The following is a 24189-nucleotide window of genomic DNA, read 5'->3' as shown; positions in this document are numbered from 1 at the left end:
ACCAAATTCACTCATCCAAGATGCTCAATGCAGCAACTTCAACTCCAACACTTTGACCTCTCAATTAAATACAAATTAACCGACAGAAGTACAAAATACATGGAAAATCAATCAATAACAAGAACACATAATTGAGTTAATAGGTTTTATTGATTTTTATATGAACTCACTTTTTTTAATATATAATTAAATAGTTGAGAAGTAGAAATTTGAATTCTGAATGTCTATGTTAGAAACATTAGGAGGTGTCAACACTCTTAGTTGTGAACTAATTATTAACGTATCAACTACCATTCACAACTGCCATCTCATCGAGAAATATTTTGTGAAGATCGAATCAAATCAAATCAAACAAACTATTCTAAAATCCAAACATGAAACTATTAAGAGGCATAATTTTTTTTTTAAGAAAGGGATGACAAAATGTGAATCCGAAGTCGGTTTGTAGGAAAGTATTGGGCAGAGCCTCAGAGACAACTATCCTGAATAATGTGCACATGATCACCTTTAGCTCAAATTCAGAAGGTAACATGTTAATGTTCAATTTTTTTTTTTAAAAGTTGTAACGAACAGTCATAATTGCTAGGTGATTTCGCCTTGACTAACCAAGATAAGAAAGTGAGACAGAGGGTACAGCATTCACGTGTCAAGTATTCATTTTTTTCAACATCAATCAATCAGTTTGCAAGTGGCCTCCCATCTTCCAGGTATCTTCCCGGTAAAATAAGACTTAGAATTATAGAAATATATGGGTTTTTATTTAATTTTCTAATTAGCTTCCAAGTAATTCTCTTCTTATCCATCAAAAGAGAAAGAAAGGTAATTCCTATAGTCAAGCTCCGTATGTGTCAATAAAGATGAAGTGGGTGTCCGCGCCTTTGAGTCACCGAGGAAATATCGTAGCAATGAAATAGGAATAGACTAGGAAGCCCTGCAAACAGATTGTAGTCAACAAGTAAAACAAAGAAGAAGATTAAATTATTAATGATAATTGAATATCTCATGCTAACCTCACCTTTATCTTTATTCTTCTTCCCTTTCTTTGCAGCTCAACGCTAAGCTAACCCAATTCTCAATTTTCAACCTCACTTGCTTTCATCTTCTAAGATTTTCCTGTCAACAGCTTTTCAGTTTACGCACCGAAATCTATTTCTTGTTTCTTTTTTTCAGTGACTGAAATTTTTGGTCATTGATCTAATTTCTTCCATATCCTTCTATGTCCACTCAAACAACTTCCTCCTCCTCCTCTTCTTCTTCTTCTTCTTCTTTGAAATACGATGTTTTCCTTAGTTTTTGCAGAGTTGACACCTGCAAGAATTTTACAGACCATCTCTATATTGCTTTGAGACAAAAGGGTATTATCACCTTCAGGGATGATGATGAGATACTTGAGCAAGGAAAGTATATTTCTTCGCAGCTCTTGAAAACAATAGAAGAGTCCAAGTATGCAATCATCATTCTCTCAACAAACTATGCTTCTTCAAGGTGGTGTTTGATTCAACTAGCTAAGATTGTTGAATGCATAGAAGAGACCAAGTTGACAGTTTTGCCCATCTTTTACCATGTTGATCCCTCCGATGTACGGAACCAAACGGGTACTCTTGCTGAAGCCTTTGAGAAGCATGAAAAAGATCCCAAGATTAACAAAGATGATGTACGAGCATGGAAATCTGCTTTGAAAGAAGTGGGCGATATCTCTGGATGGGATTTACATGATAGGTAACATTTGTCTTTTGCTAGACTACTTTTTGTTCACATTATTATCAATATGGTAACTTTTCTACACTAAAAGCTTTGCTGACTTTCCCGTGGAAAAACATGGCAAATTTTATTTGCCTTTTCTAATCTGATTAACTAGAGAAAATTTCTGCTTGTCCCTTGTATGTATATTATGACTTAGGGAATTATAAGCTCAAGTTTCACTTTGACTTAGGGAATTATGCAAGTTCTAATCCCATATATACTTCTATTCATAGTAGATTTCTCATATGGTCATACCTATATCATTTTGCGTTTGGCTCGCCTACTGTTTAAAACCCTCCCATTCTGTCCAATTTTTATTTTGATGGATGACACACGGCAAATAAATTATATAAAGGTTAGAAAAATGCCATGTTAGACACAATTTGTTTCTCACTACATCCTCCTCTTCTTTGCCTTTCTTTCTTGCAATAACCAAATTTTAATTGTGGTAATGATTTGGACCCCAAGTTGTAATTCTAATTCAAATTTTTAGCTAATCTATCAATTTATAGCCCAATGGTGTACATCATTAGCCAATTAACAATATAGCAATATCAAGCATGGATATTCAAAAAAAAAAAAAAAAAAAACTCAATCACAAAAAAATAAAGAGCACAATAACACCGCATTTTCATCTAATTTTTATTTCTTGTAGAATTTCTTCTTTGAGCAGTTAAAATGTTCTGGGAAAATGAATAGGCCAGAAGCATAAATATATAGTAAATAATTAAATACTTCAACTGGTCTATCTGTTATATCTTTTTTCTTATTGTCAAGATAAAGAAATAGAAAAAAGGAGTGAAAATTAAAATCTGAGAAACTACCAAAAATGACATTAAAATTTGTCACACTCTAACTATCGGCTTATAAAAAAAATTAGGAACACTATTAACTCATTAAACTATTACAATTAGAAGGAGACGCACTGATAAGGCTGCTAACATTGCCATATAAGGTCCAGTTTCTGGTGAAGTTTCTCTCCCTAGCAACTACTATTTTTTGACTTCAAATGGATTCCTACTGCACTAAGCTCCTGCACATTGCGAAATGATTGCCATTTTTTGTTGTCAGATTTAGGACTAATGTCATGAGTGCAGCCTAGAAGTCTGTTCCACTTTAGATCCAGAAGATGAATTGGTTCTTTATTGGGTGGCTTTTCCTCTATTTTTCTGCACATGGTTCTCACAGACTGTCCAATGTGACAAACAAATCAAACCTCAATTACGATGCTATATTATGCACTTTTTGGATTCCCCTTTTGTTAAATGAATCTAAGTTTGTATTTTGAATGTTCAGTCTCTTGTATTTATGCTATGTATTATACAGTCATCAAAGTTCTTGTTTTGCTACCTTCTTTGTAGGCATGAATCAAAAATTATCCAAGCGATCCTTGAAAGGATATCTAGTGAATTGAATCTTATATTTCAAAGTACCATTTCCAAGGAACTTGTTGGAATAGAATCCCGTGTGATGGAAATGTTGGATTTATATTTAGTTGAAGAGTCGGGTGGTGTTCGCTTTGTTGGGATTTGCGGGATGGGTGGAATGGGTAAGACAACTCTTGCACTAGAAATTTATGAAAGAATTTCAGGCGGCTTTGAAGCTAGCAGCTTTATAGCTGATGTAAGAGATAAAACTATAAATCAACATCTAGTTTCTTTACAAGAACAACTTCTTTCTAACATCCTTAAGGGAAGTAGAAAAAATATATCGAATGTTTTTGAGGGGATCAATGTTATAGGGAATAGACTACGTAATAAAAAGGTTCTTATTGTTCTTGATGATGTGGATGGAGAAGAACAACTAGAAGCATTAGTTGGGAACCATGATTGGTTTGGTTCAGGGAGTAGAATAATTGTAACAAGTAGAGATAGCCACTTGTTGAGAAGACGTGGTATGGATGATATATATACAGTCAAGGGATTGAATAACAACGATGCTTTGCAGCTTTTTAGTTGGAGAGCTTTCAAGAAACCCTATCCTGAAGAAAATTATGTGGATTTGTCTAAAGACTTGGTGAATTATGCCAATGGCCTTCCTTTGGCTCTTGAAGTTTTAGGTTCTTTATTGTTTGAAAAAAGAATAGTTGAATGGAAAAGTACCTTATATAAACTAAAACAAGAACCTGATAGTAACATTGTAAATATACTTCAAATAAGTTTTGATTGTTTGATGGATACCCAAAAAGATTTGTTTTTGGATATTGCATGTTTTTTCAAAGGAGAGAACAAAAGTTGCATAAGAGATATACTAAAAAGTTTTGGATACTATCCAGACTACAATATTGATGTTCTTATGGACAAATCGCTCATAACCATTAATAGAGAGGGAACTTTGTTGATGCATGATTTGCTACAAGAAATGGGTCAAGAAATTGTTCGTCGTGAATCCCCTGGAGAGCCGGGTCGTCAAAGTAGGTTATGGCTTTGTGAGGATGTTCTTCATATATTGAAAAATGATACTGTAAGTTGTTTATTCTAGACCTAAACTTATAGAAGTTTATATATTCTTATGATTTCTTCTAAAGATTTGCCAATTACTCTAATTTCATTGTTCTTTTCATTAGGGAACAGAGGTTGTTACTCTAATTTCATTTTTCTTTTCATTAGGGAACAGAGGTTGTTGAAGGCATAATGCTAAACATGCCTATTGAAGCAAAGGAACACTTGAGTGCTAAAGCCTTCTCAAAGATGAAAAATTTGAGATTGCTTAAAATTAATAATGAGAAACCTCCACAAGGCCTTAATAGAGGTCATATCCAACTTCCACAAGGCCTCAATTATCTTTCTAATGAGTTATGTGCTATAGATTGGCATGGATATCCCTTAAAATCTATGCCGACCAGTTTCCAGCCAAACAAACTTGTTGAATTGAGAATGCATTGCAGCGGCATCAAAAAACTATGGAAAGGAATCATGGTAAGATTTTTACTTATGCAAATGTGTATTTCTTTCATATTCATTAGGGCTTTAGTTTGTTTAATTATTTATTGGTTTATAACAGATTTTAAACGAGTTAAAACTCATTGACTTGAGTGACTCTCAAAATTTGATTGAGATCCCGGACCTTAGTGGAGTCCCAAATCTTAAGCAACTAATTCTTCGACGTTGTACAAGGCTATATATGATTCGTGCATCTCTTGGAGATCTCAAACAACTTATTCGCTTGGATTTGAATGGTTGCAAGGGTCTCAAAAGCCTTCCTCACAAGATCAACTTGGAAGCTCTTGAAATTATTGATCTTGGTGGTTGTTCAAGGCTGAAGAAATTTCCGGAGATTACGGGAAATATGTCACGTTTGTCAGAACTTTGTTTAAGTGAGACTATTATAAAAGATCTACCATTATTATTGGAACATTTAACCAACCTTACAAAATTGGATCTAAGAGAGTGCAAAAACCTTTCAAGTCTTCCTAATGCAATGTGTAGTTTGATGTCTCTAAAAACTCTCAATTTATCTGGCTGTTCAAGACTTGACAAATTGCCAGAGAACTTGGGAAATGTTGAGGGCCTAGAGGTGTTAAATGTGAGTGGAACTGGTATACGAGGTCTACCTTCATCCATCATTCTCTTAAAAAATCTCAAAAATCTATCTTTTAGTGGATGTGATTTTCTATTATCTAAACCATCCAATAAGCTCCTCAATTTTCCTTTATTTCAAAGGAGTCCAGATGCCATGGGCATGTTAATGCATACTTTATCAAGCTTATCCTCTTTGAGAGATCTTAATCTAAGCTATTGCAATCTTCGGGCAGTCCCTGATGTTATTGGCTGTTTGTCCTCTTTAACTTTTTTACAGCTAAAGGGAAATAATTTCGCTAGTCTTCCTAAAAATATCATTCAACTATCTCATCTGAAAACTCTTTATTTGTGTGGTTGCATGGATCTTCGATTGTTGCCCGAGCTTCCATTGAATATTAAGTATGTTAATGCTGATGGTTGTATGTCATTGGAAACATTACCCATAAGACCAGAAGATGATTTTCGTCCTTGTCTCTCTTTACGTAACTGCGTGAAATTGATCAACAATCAAGGTTACAATGATATGTTCTTAACAATGCTAAGACGTTACATTCAGGTGACTCTCTCTCTCTCTCTCTCTCTCTCTCTCTCTCTCTCTCATTATGTTCTAAACATCTTGATTTGTATGTTTCAGGGAGCGTATTTGGGTTATGAATATTTTCTTATTCCTGGAAGTGAAATTCCGAAATGGTTTAGGCATCAAAGTGTGGGGACTTCACTTAATCTACAAGGGCCTTTAGATTTTATGGGAATCGTTGTGTGTGCTGTTTTTAGATTCCGCAAGCATCGTCCACTTCCCACAACCCCTTGGGGATTTACACATTATCTTCATTTTTCCTATAATGTTATAGGATCTGAAATTTCTGATAGCCATGGCATTATTTTTCATGAACAATCTGGTAAGATTGGTTCATCTCACCTTTGGTTGAAATATTTTCCCTTTGAGAATTTTCAAGGGAAATCAAGCAACGAATTGAGTCAAATTGATGCTAATGGAATTAGTCAGATTGATGTTCAAATTGAAACTGAAGGTCCAGGCTTGGAGGTGACGAAATGTGGGGCCCGTTTGGTATACAAGCAAGATATTGAAGATCTCAAACAAACTATGGCTGGGAGCAGCAGGTGCAGCATCAGTCCTTATGAGGATGATCTTGATTATTCAGCAGAAGATACAAAAATTAAGCGTAGTCGCGATGACTTTGATGGGGATGAGGCTGGACCTAGTGGAGAAGCTACCAATAGTGAAGTAGACATACCACACCCAAAGAGGATACAGCTCCCTAATCTAATTGAAAGATTCATTCCACATTTGGCAAATTGGATTGGGAACTCAAGCACACAAGAAGGTGACTCTAATTGTGAGGAAGAGAAATCCCAATAAAATTGATAGATTTGATCAATCTGCAAGGCTGATACAATATTTTTCTTTCTATCTTTTTGTAAGTCACCATCTTCCTTCTCTCTTCTCTTATGGAACTTTTTTGTGGCTATATATTGCTTTTTTCTTTTAGTTCCTTGGCATTTCTTTTCTTAAATAGGGCCTAAGGTTGTTTGATTGTTAATCCAGCAACAAAACTTGCCCCTTAGCTTGATGGACTTGCAAAAGGATTTTGTTGTCAGCTATATGTGTGGGATGGTAGCCTCTAAATATTCGGTATAATAGTTTTCATCATTAGAAGTTGCTTAGGACCCAAATTTATCTAGGTCTTTTTAACAAGTACTAAGAATTAATAAATATGATGATGACCCAATGAGTACTGAACATACTCAATTAGAATGCCATGTGATATACCTTTTGGTTTGCCATGCATGTGGCATTCTCTTGTTCATTATTTCTGAGCCTAGCTGGATTATGAATTTTCTTAGTTTTTGTTAGGTTCCGTAACTTTCTATAATATTTCACCCTGCTAGCCTGCAACAACTTAAAATTACATTGTATTGGTAAAATTCTTCCATACAAATATAGTTCCCAGTTGTCTATTGGTCATGATTACCTAAAGTTTCTACCTCCCTCACTCATCAGGAGACTGATATTTACATGCATTGGTTTGATGAGCAATCATTGAGATCACTTTAGAGTTAAATGTTAATCCTATCAGGCCTTAGATTGTATACATTCGTTGTGTTTCCACAGTAAACTGTATATGGATGGTGGGTTTTTGTAGCTTAGTGACTAGTTGGCGACCTTCTTGTGGATTTGGCTATGTTAGATTAAGCTTCAGAAAATTCTTAGGTATTAAGCTGTTAGACAATTATATTTAATCAAGGTAGGTTGAGCAAGTGGACATTCTTTCCAATTAAATTATCTGATATATATTCTGTCCGACTCAAAAAATGCTTGTGGCTCAACATACCCTTAATGGAATGACACTTGTGGTTTGAGTTACTACCCCAAAGGCAAGTTCTGTTCCTAGCTTAAAAGAATTCTTACTTTACATGTATTATCCACTTGTTGGTACCTTCTGTATTTTGTTTCAAATCTTTGGTTTTTCATTTTTATGTTTCCATTGTCTTGTGATATACTTCTCTACAGGGGAAAAAAAAAGAGACAACAATTATATGCTTGGTCCTTGTGAGTATTTGGTTGAACTTCAAATAATTGTAAATTATGTTGCTTGGTCCTTGTGACCTAGTGTTAAGACTTATATCTACAAGGATGAAGTGTTGCCTAATGTCTTCACTTTTAGTATGTTGATGTTATATTATTGAGGAGCTCTTGAGTGTCTTTCAAATGTAGTAATTTTGGTGGAACAACCAGAATACCCCATGTTAACTTATAAAATTCACCATTCATTCTCTTGAAGCCGACTCATCGGTATCTATAATGACCAATTTGTTACAAAGATCAATTAAGTTGCCTCTTACCCGATAACTTTCTCTTATTGTTTTTTAATATTATTATATACTATGTCAATGACAGTGAGTTTATTCAAAAGACAGTATGAAACATATAATGCTAAAGAAAAAGCTAGCCATGAGTGTTCCTCCATTATTGATACAATAATAAACACAATTTAGAAGGAAAAAAGCAGTACAAAATACCAAAATAGTACCACGACCTATGAAGGCATATAATCCCCATGGAGCATCTTAGCAGTGAGTGCACTGCTCTTGGCTAGAAAACTCACTTGCCCTTTACAATAGATTGGACAAATTATGTCTACACTGGCCTGCTTAAAATGTGAATCTATTGAGCCCAAGAGTATAAGCTCAGTATGTTTCTATGCTGAAATCCTGTATCAAGTGTTGATCATATACATTGAAATGTTTCTTTATCTCATGGGAAAATGGCCTATCGCAACAGAATTTGTAAGTTTTTTATTGCTCGACATTCTGTGGGAGTTTCAAGAAAAACTCCAATTCTAACTTGATAGCCTTTATTGACATCTACACATTCTCTTTGTTAGACCTCCTGTGACTATTCAAAGCTCAGAGCATAGATTGCTATTTTTCCCATGGGAGTATCAGGAAAACTCCAATTTTCACCTACACGTTCTCTTTGAGAGACCTCCTATGACAATTCAAACCTCAGGGTATAGATGTCTATTTTCCATTCTTAAACTCAGTCTTGTAGAGTTATTTTCACATGAGGTCTGATTAATGAAGAATTAAATGTCTATGAAATACTTCCACAAAGCCTGATCTACGAGCACCCTCCATTGTCTAAGTGGAGAATTCTCATAGATTTCCCAAACTGAGTAAGAACCATGGAATAAAAGGCTTGAATTGTACAGCTATAGCAGTTTGGCTAGTATGATGATAATGTTAATGCACTAATACTTATTTACTCCATGGGGTACGAAGTTGGCTTTGGCCTTGGCATTTTTCTCCCTAGATAATTTTGTAGCTTCGTGGGATGATCTTATTGAAATTGTATTTTACTATAAGTTCATGAGAAAAAGCTGTCTATTATTCGCTTGGCTTACAAAACATTTACTAATTGTTTTCAACAGGAAGAAATGGTATCAACTGCCAAGGGTAGAACTCAAGTTTTTGTTGCTAGAAAATACCTTCAAGTATCATAAATGATGCTTTTTGCATGAATGAAAATTTCCCTTGATCACATTCACCACCTCTTGTGGCAAGGTGGATTGCCGTGTATTATCTATGGCAGCTAAGGAATGCTATCATCCACTAAAGGACGATAAAAACTGAGGAGCAGAATGTTAAGGATATCAAGAGGGATATATCAAAGTCAGAGTGGAGAGCAAAAGTAGAGCAGTTGACTCAGTCCTTAACAGAATATTGTGTGTAAAAGGCCATTTTAGGCTGTCTGTGCTTGCTGCTCTCGTAGTACCTTGGGTCGTTGTGTAACACTGTTTGTTTTGAAATAATATGTTTACTGATTAATATAAAAAGAAAAAAAAAACAATCTATCAAACATAGCATGGGCATATGCTGCATATTTGTTGGTATTTCAAGTTGTCTGTGTCGGACATATTTCTAACATAAGTTGTCTCCATGCTTTATGACTGGTTTGATACCACCCCTTTTATTTTGTTCAAAGTACTTATTTATATCATCCACTAACAGTGCTCCTGCTGCCTCCATAATCATTGAGACCAACTCACATATTGGCACTGCATCTACTCAATTTCCATCACCGTTGTCTTTATAAGTGGTCATGTGAACACAACCATTTTATTGAAGCAACCAGTATGCTGGTGATTTGAATCGATTTTGAAGAGGAGAGAGAGAGAGAGAGAGAATGAATACTACGTGGCACACAGCAGGAAGCAATCTTAATCTGTATATCCATCTCCTTTTTTCTTTTCCACTTCTTGAAATTAAAATCCGACTCAAATTTGCTTTGCTTCTTGATTTCAATTTTTGTCGAATCCTACTCTCTATCTCGATGAGTCTTCGATTCCAAAACCCTAGCCCTAATTTTTTTTTTTGTTTAGTTAGTTTTTTAATCATGTTTGTGCTTATTGTTCGGTCATAGTTGTATGAAAAGTTTTCTGTTTGGTTGGTGAGAAAACATGGAATAGAGAAGATACGAGTTATGATTTTGATTTTGGTATCGTATAGCTTCAATTCAAGCTTGGTTTTGGTGTTGTATTAGGCTTATTTTTCGTGGATTTTCTTTTATGCTCCAGGGTTCTAAAAGCAGCGAAGAATCTGAGATTCAAGTATATTGCTAATTATTCTTTTTATTGCCCTAATCAATTTTGATATAATTGCGAAATATGTTTGATTTTTATAAATTTAGATTAGAAATTTGTTTCAAATATCTACTTTTCTAGGTGCATAGATTTTTTTGAGGTATTTTACGGTTAAATATTTGTTAAGAAAATTAATCCCCTTGATTCTTATAGTTTTTGGTTGTTAGAGTTTGAATGTTTTGAAGTAAATTTCCAAAGGTCTTTGTTGATATGCTTTGGTTTATGTACCATTGTGGAGGTTTCTTTTAACTTGTTGTTTATCTCTTTATAATTGGTAGTCTGTGAAGATGTTTCCCATGTTATTTAGCTTTTATGGAATCTGCACTGCCGATCAACTTTTTTCTCTCTCATTTTTTGTAAGTCACCATCTTTTCTTCCTCTTACGTGAGATTGATTGCAGTTGTGTATTTCTTTTTGAAAATTTCTTTGGCAATTCTTTTAGTTTGGTAATTTGTTTTTTAATTTCTGCTAGCTACCTTGTATTGGATACGAAGAAGTATTTATTTGGACTTTGTTGAAAAGGATAATCTGTCACGTTGCTAGCTGATTGTTTGGTAGTCATTTTGTTCAATTGTGTTGGATGGTATATTCGGAACTCTCTGTTTTCTCTCTTTTTATAGTATTTACTACAACTTTCCATAGGAGAATGCAGTAGATGCATGGCACTCCAGTGTTGTAAAATCAAATGGAATGAAGAAAATTTGGGCCTTTGTTTCTAAGTGAAGTTAAATTGCAGCAAATTTGGGCCTCTCTTGTTTTATTTTGACTTCACACCACACCACCCATTGTTTGGTTGATTGGAAAGCTGTGGAAATTTTCCTTATTGGTATTTGTTTTTTGTGCTGAGTTCGTCCTTGAATTAGGCCTGAAACAGTTGAATTAGGTTCTTGAGTTCTGACTTGCTTTTCTTATAACAAGCTTACAAAATATCATTATTTTCAGTTTTCATTGAAACAACTTGATTTTTAAGGACGAAATTTTGTCTAGATTTCCTAATGTGTGTGTGTGTGTCTGTATGACAAGTTAGCTCTATTGATTATTTTCTTTGGATTTGGAATATTAGCAATAGATGGCTACACTACCATCTATTGAATATCATTTGTTGTGTTCTTGCTGGTCAAAATCAGATTATTGATGTACTCAGCAGTCAGTGTGAAACTTATGCTTTATTGGTTTTTCCCTGTTTTCTATGTGCTTCTTTTTCAGTCTATGAGCATCCAGCTATCATCCTTGACAATTTGGAATTAGAAACTTCTCATTGTCTTATTTGTCATTTGGGTGCCATGCTGTTCCATCTTGGTGCACTGATTGGCTGTCCTACATATTGTGTGGGATTATTTCTAGAGTGTTTGAATCAATACAATTGCATCAAAGCTTCAATTGCTAGCGGTTGCCCAAGTGCAGGAGTATAGCCTTTGTCACTTCATGGGTTCGTTATCTGATCATTTGGGTTTCATTTGTCAAATAATGATTGACAATAGAGAAAGAAATAAGCAAAATTGTAATGGTAAAGCAAGACCCTGTAGAATTAGAAGCTGTGATGAGAAATTTGTCTTGATGGGTAATGTGGAATTCAAATCAGCTTTGGTGTTCCATTGATTCCATGCTTAAAGATGGGAAAATGAATTGTAGAATAACCTCTCCTCTGCTTGCACTGCTGCCTTTATTACTTTTGAGCTCTTCATATCTAAGCTCATGCTATGCCATTCATCCCATAGTCTTCTGTCATAGATTTATAAAAATAGCACATTTATTTCCTCTTTTCTTTGTGATTTGATTAGATGTAACATTCCCATGCGAAACTTCAACTTACATTACCACTACCCAATTTTTTTTTTTCCAAAATTTCTGAGTTTAAAAGTTCACAGAAATTTATACCAAAATTAGGCATTATCCTTTATTTAGATTTTCTGTCAATCAAAATTTCCAAATTTGCATACCTACATGATCTTTTGATAAGTACAAACCTACATGATCTTGGACCTGGCGGCTCTCTTCCTGATCTTTCTAGCTTCCTCAATGTCTTGAGGGAGGTGCCCATCCTAGAGAAAGGATATGATTGGTGTCATCTAGCTTCTTGTGCTCTGGATTGCCAACGTTGAGATTTCCTCGATATTGGGGTGTTTCTGGATTTCCATCACTAAACCCCTACTCGCTGCTTCCTTTTTTGATAATGATGTCAGCTTCGCGACTTTGTCTGCTAAAATGTTCTAGCTTCTAGGGATCTGCACAATTTCCACTTTGTCAAATTCCTGAATCAGACGCTTCGTCAGCCTGAGATATTTCCGCATTCTCTCCTCTTTTGCTTCAAACTCTTCTTTAATCTGCTCTACCACTAGTTTTGAATCACTCTGGACTAGTAGGTTCTTAGCTCCGAGTGCCTTCCTGAGTCTCAATTCCGTCAGTATTCCTTCCTACTCTGTTTCGTTATTGGTGGTCGGGAATCTCCATTGAACTCCATATTTGAGTATTTCTCCGTCAGGGGCGTTTATGACAACCCCTACTCCCCCCCTCTTTCGGGCTGACGAACCATCAGTCTGCACTATCCATCGTTCTGTCTCGTTAGTAAGGTCGTCTTCATCTAGGATGGTGAACTAGGCGATGAAGTCTGCTAGGGCCTGTGCCTTAATGGTTGTCCTGGGGTGGTACTCAATGTCAAACTGACTGAGTTTGACTACCCACTGGACCATCCTTCCTGCCACGTCAGGCTTGTTCATGGACTTCTTGATGGGTTGATCCGTCATCACTAAGATGGGGTTCGCTTGAAAGTATGGTCGTAGTTTACGCGAGGCTACTATCAACGCGAATGCTATCTTCTCGATTCTTGGGTATTTGGCCTCCGCACCCTGGAAAGCTTGACTAACGTAGTAAACTGGGAGCTGTGTCTTGCCTTCTTCTTGAATCAGGGCTGCACTCACGGCTGTGGCTGACACGGGCAAAAACAAATACAAATTTTCCCCTTTCTTGGACGGGCTCAAAAGGGGTGGATTGCTCAGATAACGTTTGAGTTCCTAAAATGCTGCCTTGCATTCATCAGTCCAGGCAAAAGCTTTCTTTAATGTCTTAAAGAAGGGTAAGCATTTGTCCGTTGCTCTAGAGACGAACCTATTAAGTGCTGCAATCCTCCCTGTGAGCTTTTAGACTTCTTTGACGGTCTTGGGTGATGTCATGTTGAGTATGGCCTGTACTTTCTCCGGGTTCGCTTCTATCCCCCTTTGGGACACCATAAATCCCAAGAATTTTCCCGAGCCTACACTGAAAGCACACTTGCTAGGATTCAACCTCATCTGGTACTCTCTGAGGGTGGCAAACATTTCCTTCAGGTCATCCAAATGGGCAAGTTCTTCTTTGCTCTTGACGAGCATGTCATCTACGTACACCTCCATGTTCTTGCCGATCTGTTTGTTGAAAATTTTGTTTACTAACCTCTGGTAGGTTGCTCCTGCATTCTTCAATCCAAAGGACATTACCTTATAGCAATACAGCCCTTGACTGGTGATGAAAGCAGTTTTCTCTTGATCTTCTTCAGCCATTTTTATCCAATTATATCCTGAAAAAGCATCCATAAACGTCAGTAACTTGTGCCCGGCTGTGGAATCCACTAGCTGGTCTATCCTCGGTAGAGGGAAACAGTCTTTCGGGTAAGCTTTGTTTAGGTTTGTAAAGTTCATGCACATCCTCCATTTCTCATTTGCTTTTTATACTAGAACGACGTTTGAGAGCCAATCAGGATAGTATACCTCCCGGATGAAGCCTGCCGACAACAGTTTGTTAACCTTGTCTGTAATTGCCTGGTTCTGTTCTGAGGCGAAGACTCGTCGTTTTAGCTGGATGGCCTTCTTCCCGGGATCCACGTTTAGCTTATGCTGGATGACTTCTGGGGGTATGCCGGGCATGTCCTCGTGACTCCACGCGAAGACGTCTAGGTATTCTTTGAGGAATTGGACGAGCCTCGCCCTCATCTCAGGACTTAGTGTCATCCCTATTTTTTTCATCCTAGTTACTTCTCCTTTAACTAGTTCCACTGTCTCCAAGGCTTCTACTTTATCTTCTTCTTTCTCCTTAATCATCCATGTATGGTTCTCCTTCGCTACCAATACTGCCTGGTAGCATTCCCTGGCTAGTACCTGATCTCCTTTCACCTCGCCCACACCATTCTCAATTGGGAACTTTACTTTTAGGCAGTAGGTGGACGTGGCTGACTTCCATCGGCGATAGTCGGAGTGACGGAGGGGCCCTTCCCACAGACAGCGCCAAACTGATGAAGTGCAACTTCGTCAGCCTAAGTGTGCCTAGATGGGACCAAACCTTCTCTTTTGTAACTAGGGAAGTGGTAAGGAAGCTTCTTCAAGGTGGTCACCAGTATAGTGTCTGCCGCAACGTCTCCGATGCCAAAGTCAGTATCAGGGTGGTTTGTTTTGAAAAAATAGAGCAATGTATGTAATAGACTAATAATAAACGTTTAGTGTCTATGTTCTTACCTCCCCCTTGTGCTTGTGAGGGCCTTACATATGTATATTCTCCTAGCCGTTGTGGCAGTTATTGGGGGCTTTAATGCCCCCCTTTTGGTAACATCTCATGGTTAATGCTGTGAGCTTTAATGGCTTTCAATGGTCCGTACAACTGTACCTGTAAATGTTCGAGGCATTTATTTTAACCGCATTGAATGATTTCCCTTCATTAGTAATGTGGTTCATGTCGTCAATGCAACCTTGCGACTTCGTCTGTTAAAGCTGCTTCATTGGTTTGGATTACTTCGTCAGGAGAAGTTGAGTTCGTCAATCCCATCAGTGTCCATAAAGAGATAACTTGATAGAGAGAGGAGTTCTCATGAATTGTAGGTATATATAATTCTCACAATTTCTCCTAGTTGTATCTTTTCCTGATTGTGAGTATTTAAAAATAGGTTGGATATAAGCCAACTATTAGAGTAAGTCACTTCAGCGCTTATCTTGACAACTCATATCAAGATAAGTTTAAGTTTGAACTCAAATTTAAATTCACCTATTAGGTTATCAATGTGGACTACTCATTGGCCATGGGTTATGGGTTGGGTCAAACCAACCCAATTTCTAAATACTAACAAAAAAATATTGAATTACATCTTGATAGATAATTAAGTTAAATAAACAATTATAACATATTTTCTTTTATATATAGAAAAAGATACCATAGTCATCTTGTAAAACATAAAAGCTTTCAAAGTTTTGATTATCATCAACAAGCATTTTATGTGGTATTATTTTATGTGTAAACCATTAAAAATCTATAAAAACAAACTATGAATTGTTTATGTAAGGAAGGACGTATATCCATATTATTTTTCACATAAAACAATATCATAGGGAGGTTTTGTATTACACTAAAAAATCCCATTGAGTTTACACTTAAAACCTTTCACAGAGTTAGGACTATAAATAAGTAAGCTATTTATAAAGGCAGATTCAGCTCTATAAAGATCTTGTTTTTGTTCGTTTATTTAAGATACAAGCTAAATTCAAGCTCAGATTTATGTGCAATTATTAAACAAGTTAAGTTTAAACATAATAATGTGTTCGTGAATAAACTTGTTAGACCTATGATTAAATTTATCATTTTTTTAATAGTTTAAATATTTGAGATAATCATTAATTTCACATGGTATCAGAATATGAAATATTCCGTTCAATTCTTAGCCATATACTCTACCTCCCACAAAAGCTTAAGATTTGGGATAATTGACAATATAACAAAACTTACATGTATGATGCTGAGTAAATATAATATTAATTCATAAAAAAAGTACATATAATATTAATATTTCAATAAGAACCCATATATTTCTATAATTCTATTTTATTTTTTTTCCCGGGAAGATTCGTGGAAGATTGGGCCTGGACTCGGGAGGCCATGCAAAGTTGCAAACTATAGAAAAACTGAATACTTGACTCGTGAATTCCGTACCCTATGTCTCACTTTGTTCTTTACTTCTTTTGGTTAGTCACGCTCATGCAGGCAGAAATCACTTCCACGGTTCCACCAATGATGACTTTCTCTATTCTTTTCTAACTTTTTGGGAAAAAAAAAAAAAGGTAACGTTAATCGTGCTAGCTTTTGAATTTGAGCAAGCTTGTCATTTGCGCACATTATACGAGGACTTTTGTCGCTGCTCAATGCTTTCCTCTGAAACTTGGTTGGATATTTTTTTTTTCTACTTCTTAATAATATATCTGAAACAGTTTATTTGATTTGATTTGATTTATATACAGTATTATATATTTTATTTTTTTAATATATGTTTTTGTTCAATTAATGTTTTTAATTAAAATAAGTTAAGGAAAATAAATTATAATTATAAGAGTACAATTTGTACTTGAATCCAAACATATGATGGAGACAGACCCAAAAGGCCTAAGACAATGAATTTTGTAGATAATGGGCTTAAAACCTAGGTTTGCGAACGTCTGAAGAACAAAAATAATAGGCTAGATCCACAACTCGTAAGAAAATAAACTGTTTATGTATAAAAATTCTCCTCGGACGTAAGCCGAGGATGTTATATATTGCTTCTATTATTCTCAAGAATAAATTACAATTGATAATGGTATGTACAGTGTTTTCCTTTCTTTCTTTTTTCCCGTCCTCTCCTTTGCTGGTCTTCCTCTCTCTTTTATATCATCTTTCTTCTCTTCACCGTACTCCAAGTGTGGACTAGATCACCCTCAAACAGATACTTGTCCCATCCACCGGCCTCTGTAGTCTTCAAACAATAGGTAAGGTTGATCCCCATTTGTTCGGATGTCATTTCCTCGTTAACGAAGCCAGAGGTAGGTGTAGAATCTTTAATGCGATAGCAGCAACTTTCTCCAAGATATTTTCCCATTTGTTCCTCCTTTCTAGGCTCTTTTGTAGTGCATCTTCATCCACCAAATCTTCCAGGACCTCCTCCTAGACACCGTAGCGTATCATGTGATCTTCACCTCATTTAGCCAAGGACTTGTCCCTCCTCGGACCAATCTAACCAATATCCACCACAACGGTTGCCTGTGGGCCCTTAAGTACGGTATCTTTTAATGACATTAAATCCTCCTCGGACAAGTTGATACCCTCGGGCCAAGCTCAAGGCCCAAAATCATATTCTGACATTCCTGCCCTCACAATAACAATGGCAGGTTTACAATTGTAACCTAATTTAAATATTTTCTAGAACTGCATAAATAAGCAAGATAAAATGTTGAGACAAACGGTTATGATATAGCCAAAAGCCAAACTATATGTGTAGGTTTGGGTATCCCATAGCTTTCTATAGTTTATTCGCAAAGTATTTATTAAAATATATATTTTTATAATTTTTATGCTAAATATGTGATAAAAAATTAAAAATTACTAACTTATTTTTAGGATTTAAAAAAAAGGTTTTGTTAAATTTTGAAAAAAATATTGAGGAAAAAAAAAACAAAAAGTAAACAAATTTTGCTAAACAAAACTTTTGAGAACACATTCTCCAACATGTTTAACGAGTACATTTGTCATAGTATTTACTATTTTCACTACATTATTGTTCCTTAAGTTCTTTTAAATTTCAGTAATTTGTCTAATTAATAAACTCGATAAATTGGGTTAAAAAATAACTTCTCTTTTTAATTTTTATTATCTTTTTTGTCTCCTATTTCCTCTTAATTTATAAAAAACTTATGCCAATTAGTTGAATTATAAAATATTAAAACCCTTGGCTAGCTCTAAACTCACCATTAATATTATTTTGGCGTAAATGCATTTTTAGTCCCTACATTTTGACCCGATTTCTATTTTGGTCCCTACATTTTATTTTTACCACTTTTAATCCCTAAACCAATTAACGCGTCTCATTTTAGTCATTTTCGTCGGTCAACTAATAGAAAATGCTGATGTGACTGACGGCACAGTAAAATAGTAATTAAAAAATATTTTTTGACATTAAAAAATTGTCACGTCAGCATTTAAATTAAAAAAATTAATTTATTAATTTTAACTAAATAAAAAAAATTAAAAACAAAAAAATCACATTAATTGAGATCTCAGATTGCTTGAACAAGAACACAAATCCAAATAAAAGAACACAAACTCATAAATAAATAAAAAATACAACAACAACAACAGTCAACCATTCAAGACCGAATTCTCCCTCAGTCCCAACACAAACCCAGCCCTCTTCTTCATGCTCAGATGGTTGCTCCACCTCGATGACCCACATGTTTTCAGACGAGTTCTTGACTCAAAACCTTATAGGTTTTGAGCAATCGTATTCAATTGGGCTAAACCAACTAACCCCATCTCAGATCCACCAGATCCACCTACAAAACCAACACTTTTACCCACAAAATCAACAGCCACAACATGGTTCTTGTTTCTCAAATACCCTCAGCCTTTTGCCAGGCTTAACTTCCCAAACCTTCGTCACCATGGCTCTTGCGTTGGCGGCGATTTAGATCCTTTTTTTTTTTTTTTTTTTAAAGCTTCACCTTTGAGAAACTCATAGGTATCGAAGGCCTTACTGGCGGCGAGCGACACAACGAGAAATTGAATGAAAGAGAAGGAGAGAATCGGAGGAGCTCCGAAATCGGGAAGATAGATAGAAAGGCGATGGCTCAAAACACACAACTTCAAAAGTTTTGTGTTTCTTTTGGCTACCGAGACTTTAGCCTAGATGGGGTTTCTCTTTCTAAAGACCAAGACCTAGATAGGGACGAGGACCATGAAGTTGAAGTCAAGGCGAGCCAAGATGTGGGTCCAAGATGAGAGCTGAGACGCGGGTTCAAGCCGAAGTCGAATAAGAACTTGCGGGAGTAGATTTTGTCGGAGATGAGAGAAGAAAAAGAGGAAGAAAGAAAGAAGACTAAAGAAAGAAAGGGAGGCGGAGAAACTGAGAGAAAGATCTGGGGAAGAAGAAAAATAAAGAAGAAAAAGAAACTTAGATCTGTTATGTTTGGGTGTGTGTTGTTATATTTAAATCTGGGTTTGTGGTCATTGTGTTATTGTTGAAGATGAACTCAAATATAAATTTATGAATTTTTTGAATTTTAATTCTGGTGTTGTTTTTTTTTTTAAATTGATAAATTAATTTTTTTAAAATTAAATACTAATGTGACCTTTTAAATTTCTGGGCAATCAAACATGTTTAGGGAAGAACATGAACAGTCATGTTCTTCCCAAAAACTAATGAATTTTTTTTATTTATTTTAATGTTTGTTTTTAATTTAATTAATTATTGTATGTAATTATATATATTTTTTATTCTACCGTCAGTCACGTCACCCTTTTCCGTCAGTTGACCGACGGAAATGACTAAAATGAGATGCGCTAATTGGTTTAGAGACTAAAATTGGTAAAAATAAAATATAAAGATCAAAATAAAAATCAGGTCAAAATATAGAGACTAAAAATGCATTTACGTCTATTATTTTATCAACTACATTTAAATCTGCCACCATAACTGATATGAAATATCTCCAAAAAATCAAATCAAATCAAATCAAATACACTATTCCAAACATACCAATAAAACGACAAAATGTGAATGGGCAATGACAACTGTCCTAAATAATGTGCACATGAGCTCAAATTCAAAAGGTAGCATGATAATTGATATGTTACATTTTTTTTCAAAAGTTATATCGAATAGTCATACATTGATCAGTGATTTCTGTCTTGACTAACCAAAAGAAAAAAAGTGAGACGGAAGGTACAGCATTCACGTGTCAAGTATTCAATTTTTTCGACATTAATCAATCATTTTGCAAGTGGCCTCTTATCTTCCAGGTATCTTCCCGGTAAAATAAGACTTAGAATTATTGAATTTAGCAACCAAAAAATAAAAAAGACTTAGAATTATTGAAAGGGCATATATATATATATATGTGTGTGTGTATATATATGTATATGGGTTCTTATTGAATTTTCATATTAACTTCCAAGTATATATATACTTGGAAGGGAATTACTATCCAAAGCAGAGTACGTGAAAACTGTAAATAAAGACGAAGGGGGTATCCTCGCCTCTGACACCAGGGAAATATCGGAGCAATGATGTAAGAAAAGACGAGGAAGCCCTGCAAATAGACTATAGGTAACAAGTAAAGACCGGTAGAAATTAAAGTGAATAGCAATACAATCGAAAAACCTATTGGAATTGAATTCCGTGTGGAGGAATGTTGTTCATTGGTTACGTTAGATAGGAAACTAACGCAGCCTACAGAGAGAAGTAAAACTCAATCTGGCAATAAAATGAAATTATATGTTTATTATGTATATACACACACAAAATTGGAAATTCTTATGTGATTTTTTTTGCCAAATACACAATTTTTTGAAGTTTTGAATGTAATAACAAATAGACTTAACCTTCTTACGGTCATGTTTTATGTATAAATTGTTAATTATGTCTATGTAGGGTTGTGAACGAAGAAGAACCAAAAAAATTTTATGGTACAAATATTAAAAATTCAAAATTGTTAGTTTAATTTTATTTCGAATACAAGTCAATCTCGAGCTTATCAACAAAGTAGATTCAATGTTTCGGCTTGGATCATTTTCTTGTTAAACAAGCTTAAATTTGTTCACAAAGCTTGGTTGATTAACTTATTATTTTTCTATATATATATTAAACATTGCAACTAAAAGTTTTTATTCCTTCACAAATCTATACTAATATTTAACAATTAAATTATAGTTGAAATTATAGTATTTGAGTTATTTAGATAGAAAAATTTTCGTTTATAAACTTATAAAATTAGAATAAAAATTATAAATAATTTATATTGTGAATAACTATTTATATTACCAAAAAAGTTACAATTATAATTTAATTTTAACATTATCAATAATTTAACACATTATAACATTCTAAAATTGTGATGGTCAAAGTTTATTTAAAAGAAGAATAAAGTTATGAACAGAACAAAAAATTACCTCATAAAAAAAAAAAAAAAGAACAAAAAATTACAAGAATAATATTTCTAAATTTTTTTTCTTCTAATCAATAAACTTATATAGTAGTAAAATTTATAATGGTGTGACAAAATTCAGTTGGCATATATATTTTAAGGGATGATAGTACAAATTTAAGATATGTTTTGCAAGGGCTTCCTCGTGATTTCCCACTGCATTGCTAGGATGGTCCCTCGGTGTTAGAGGCGAGGACAGGGACTCTAACTTTACACATACGCTGCTTTGACTAAAACCTATGTCTTGATGACATGTAAGTTCTATATACATGAGACTTACATGTTATTGAAACATTAATACCATCTCATACAATACTTTCTCATTTGATCGTTGCATTTGTCGTTGTTTTCCACTTTAGCACCTTGATAACCGAGTTTCCATTTTTTCTTTTCTTTTGAAGGTAGGGACTAGGGAGGGTGGAAGGGTCGGTGGTGGACAGCAAATAAAGGCATGTCTTTTTGACTTGACTTCTAAAGGAACCATAAAATAAGTAAAGAGTGATGAGAATAAGAAAGCTTTATCCAGCCTTTAGAAAGATTTAATATATTATTTTCTATAAACAAATACCACAAACTATTATTTTCTAGGAAATTACTAAATTAGAATAGAAATATAGTTTTTTATGTGCCACATCAAACCTTGTTCTCAAGAGTCACCGTTAAAACAAAAATGAATACCATCCACCATTATCTTTCAAGCAATTGCTCAATTAGGCTATGAAAATAGCTTTTGACATGCCACATTGCCACATCAAACCTTGTTCACGTGAAAGACACTGGCAAAACGAGGCCATGAGTGCTAGGCAATTATTATAAGAGCCGTATACGAATTTTTTTGAAAAAATTATTACCTTTAAAAAACATATGTAGTCACATCCTATATGAGAAAGATTAACTACACGAGCCTATTGAGCATGTGAGTGCGGATTGATGTTGCACCTTGAGTCTTTCCAATGAATAAAGAAAGATCATTTTCCTCAATATTCACGTACTCATTTTGCAAAATCTTCAATAATAATACTAATCTTGATTAAATTTTTTTTTTCCCATGTGTTCAAAATGACTAGTGTTAGCATGTTACAACTTACAATCACATCATTTTGAGTTTAATTGGTACTTTACTTATTTATCAACGTTGAGCATGGGAAGAAAGTTCAAATAAAATACTACATAATGTTCTTAGTCCAAATTAAGTATTTAAAGATTAAGGGATATATGATAAGTGACTAAACTTTATGTATGTAAATGGTTTTAGTAATAAAAAAAATGTAAATGGTATTATTTATTTTTTTATTTGAGAATCATGTAAATGGTAATTTAATGGAATGGAGCACTGGTTTGTTGACTTTTTTTTTTTTTTTTTGGCTACAACTGGTTTGTTGACTTGACTTCAAAAAGAAAAGGAAACTTGTAACAAAACGCATTAGCATTAGGATACTTTTTGGAAATTTCGAAGTTATGTGCATTATTGTTTCCACATAACTATACTTGCTTTTCATACCATCATGGCTACAAATTTGAGGAAAGAAATACTTATTTATACTCCAATTTGCTCCTTTATAACTCCTTTTTACTATTGATTTTTTTTTTTTTATAGCTTTCTTAGTTAACCATCAAATCTTAAAAATCTTAGCAATCTATTTTAAATGGATAGAGTGAATTTTAACGCATTATTGTAATTATTTAACATACTATCAAATTCTAATATTGTGATGGTAAATGCTTATTTAAAAGAGCAACAAACTCACCGACACAACAATAATTCACAATAGTTTCACACTTTCCCTTACTGGTAACAAAATTCAATCGGTATATATTAGAATAATTGTTACTGAGATTTTAAGATGTGTTTGCAAGGCCTTCCAACTTCATTGCTACAATAATTCTTCGTTGTTAAAAAAGAAGACTTCCACTTCAACTTTACACGTACGCTGCTTTAACTCAGAAGGAAATTGCATAAAACTCAAGTAGTCAAGGCGTTTCTTTTTTAAGGAGAAGATGGGAAGGGAGAGGGACACTTTAGCTTTGAGTGCTTGACTTGCATTTTGCTAAGTTCACTTATAGCCTTATTTAAAATTACTCTATTTTACCATTAAAATCTTCTAGATTTCTTAGAAAATTTTTAAATCTTATGATGTTATATATTTTTATTTTAAAAAAAATGAGTAAATTTAATTTTAACATTATCAATAATTTAACACATTATTACATTCTAAAATTGTGATTGTCAAAGTTTATTTAAAAGAAGAACAACGTTATGAACAGAGCAAAAAATTACAAGAATAATATTTCTAAATTTTTTTTCTTCTAATTAATAAACTTATATAGTAGTAAAATTTATAATGGTGTGACAAAATTCAGTTGGCATATATATTTTAAATGATAGTACAAATTTAAGATATGTTTTGCAAGGGCTTCCTCGTGATTTGCCACTGCATTGCTAGGATGGTTCCTCGGTGTCAGAGGCGAGGACAGGGATTCCAAATTTCCAACTTTACACATACGATGCTTTGACTAAAGAACTTCGAAGAGAATTACTTATTACAGCCATGCGAAAATAAGCCCAGATACCATTGATGTCACGACTACAACTACGCGGAGATCACTTTATTAATTATTGATGTATAAATGCCTGTCCCTCTCAAGCATTCTGTCACTTCCAAACGCTCCACTCATTTTTATTGTAACTCATTCAGGAATCCAGCGTTAATTCAAAAGAAAATTTTGGAGCTTTTCAGTTTTCTCTGCAATTTCGTAAAAAATCTGTGAACTCACTTTTCAAGCCCGTATATCCATCTC

The 24189-nt window shown here is 34.5% G+C and overlaps 1 protein-coding gene across 2 annotated transcripts; it reads left to right on the top strand.

Annotated features, from left to right (window-relative positions):
• Window positions 1-880: 880 nt before the first annotated feature.
• On the top strand, window positions 881-12411 carry LOC142618511 (TMV resistance protein N-like). Of its 2 annotated transcripts, XR_012841301.1 has the most exons (6): window positions 881-1719; window positions 3105-4206; window positions 4353-4661; window positions 4747-5820; window positions 5899-6703; window positions 9218-12411. XR_012841301.1 is itself a non-coding variant. In XM_075791456.1 (5 exons), exons 1-5 carry the CDS (start codon window positions 1217-1219, stop codon window positions 6643-6645), a joined length of 3735 nt encoding a protein of 1244 aa, XP_075647571.1. In that variant the 5' UTR covers window positions 881-1216; the 3' UTR covers window positions 6646-6704. The 2 variants fall into 2 exon arrangements, 1 of the variants encoding a protein (XP_075647571.1); XM_075791456.1 differs by lacking the exon at window positions 9218-12411 and having other exon boundaries at window positions 5899-6704.
• The last annotated feature ends 11778 nt before the right edge of the window (window positions 12412-24189 follow it).

This window comes from Castanea sativa, chromosome 12 (genome assembly GCF_040712315.1).
Source record: "Castanea sativa cultivar Marrone di Chiusa Pesio chromosome 12, ASM4071231v1".
Classification (NCBI taxonomy): domain Eukaryota; kingdom Viridiplantae; phylum Streptophyta; class Magnoliopsida; order Fagales; family Fagaceae; genus Castanea; species Castanea sativa.
Note: the sequence above shows the minus strand (reverse complement) of the source record. Positions and strands in the feature narration are given on the sequence as shown.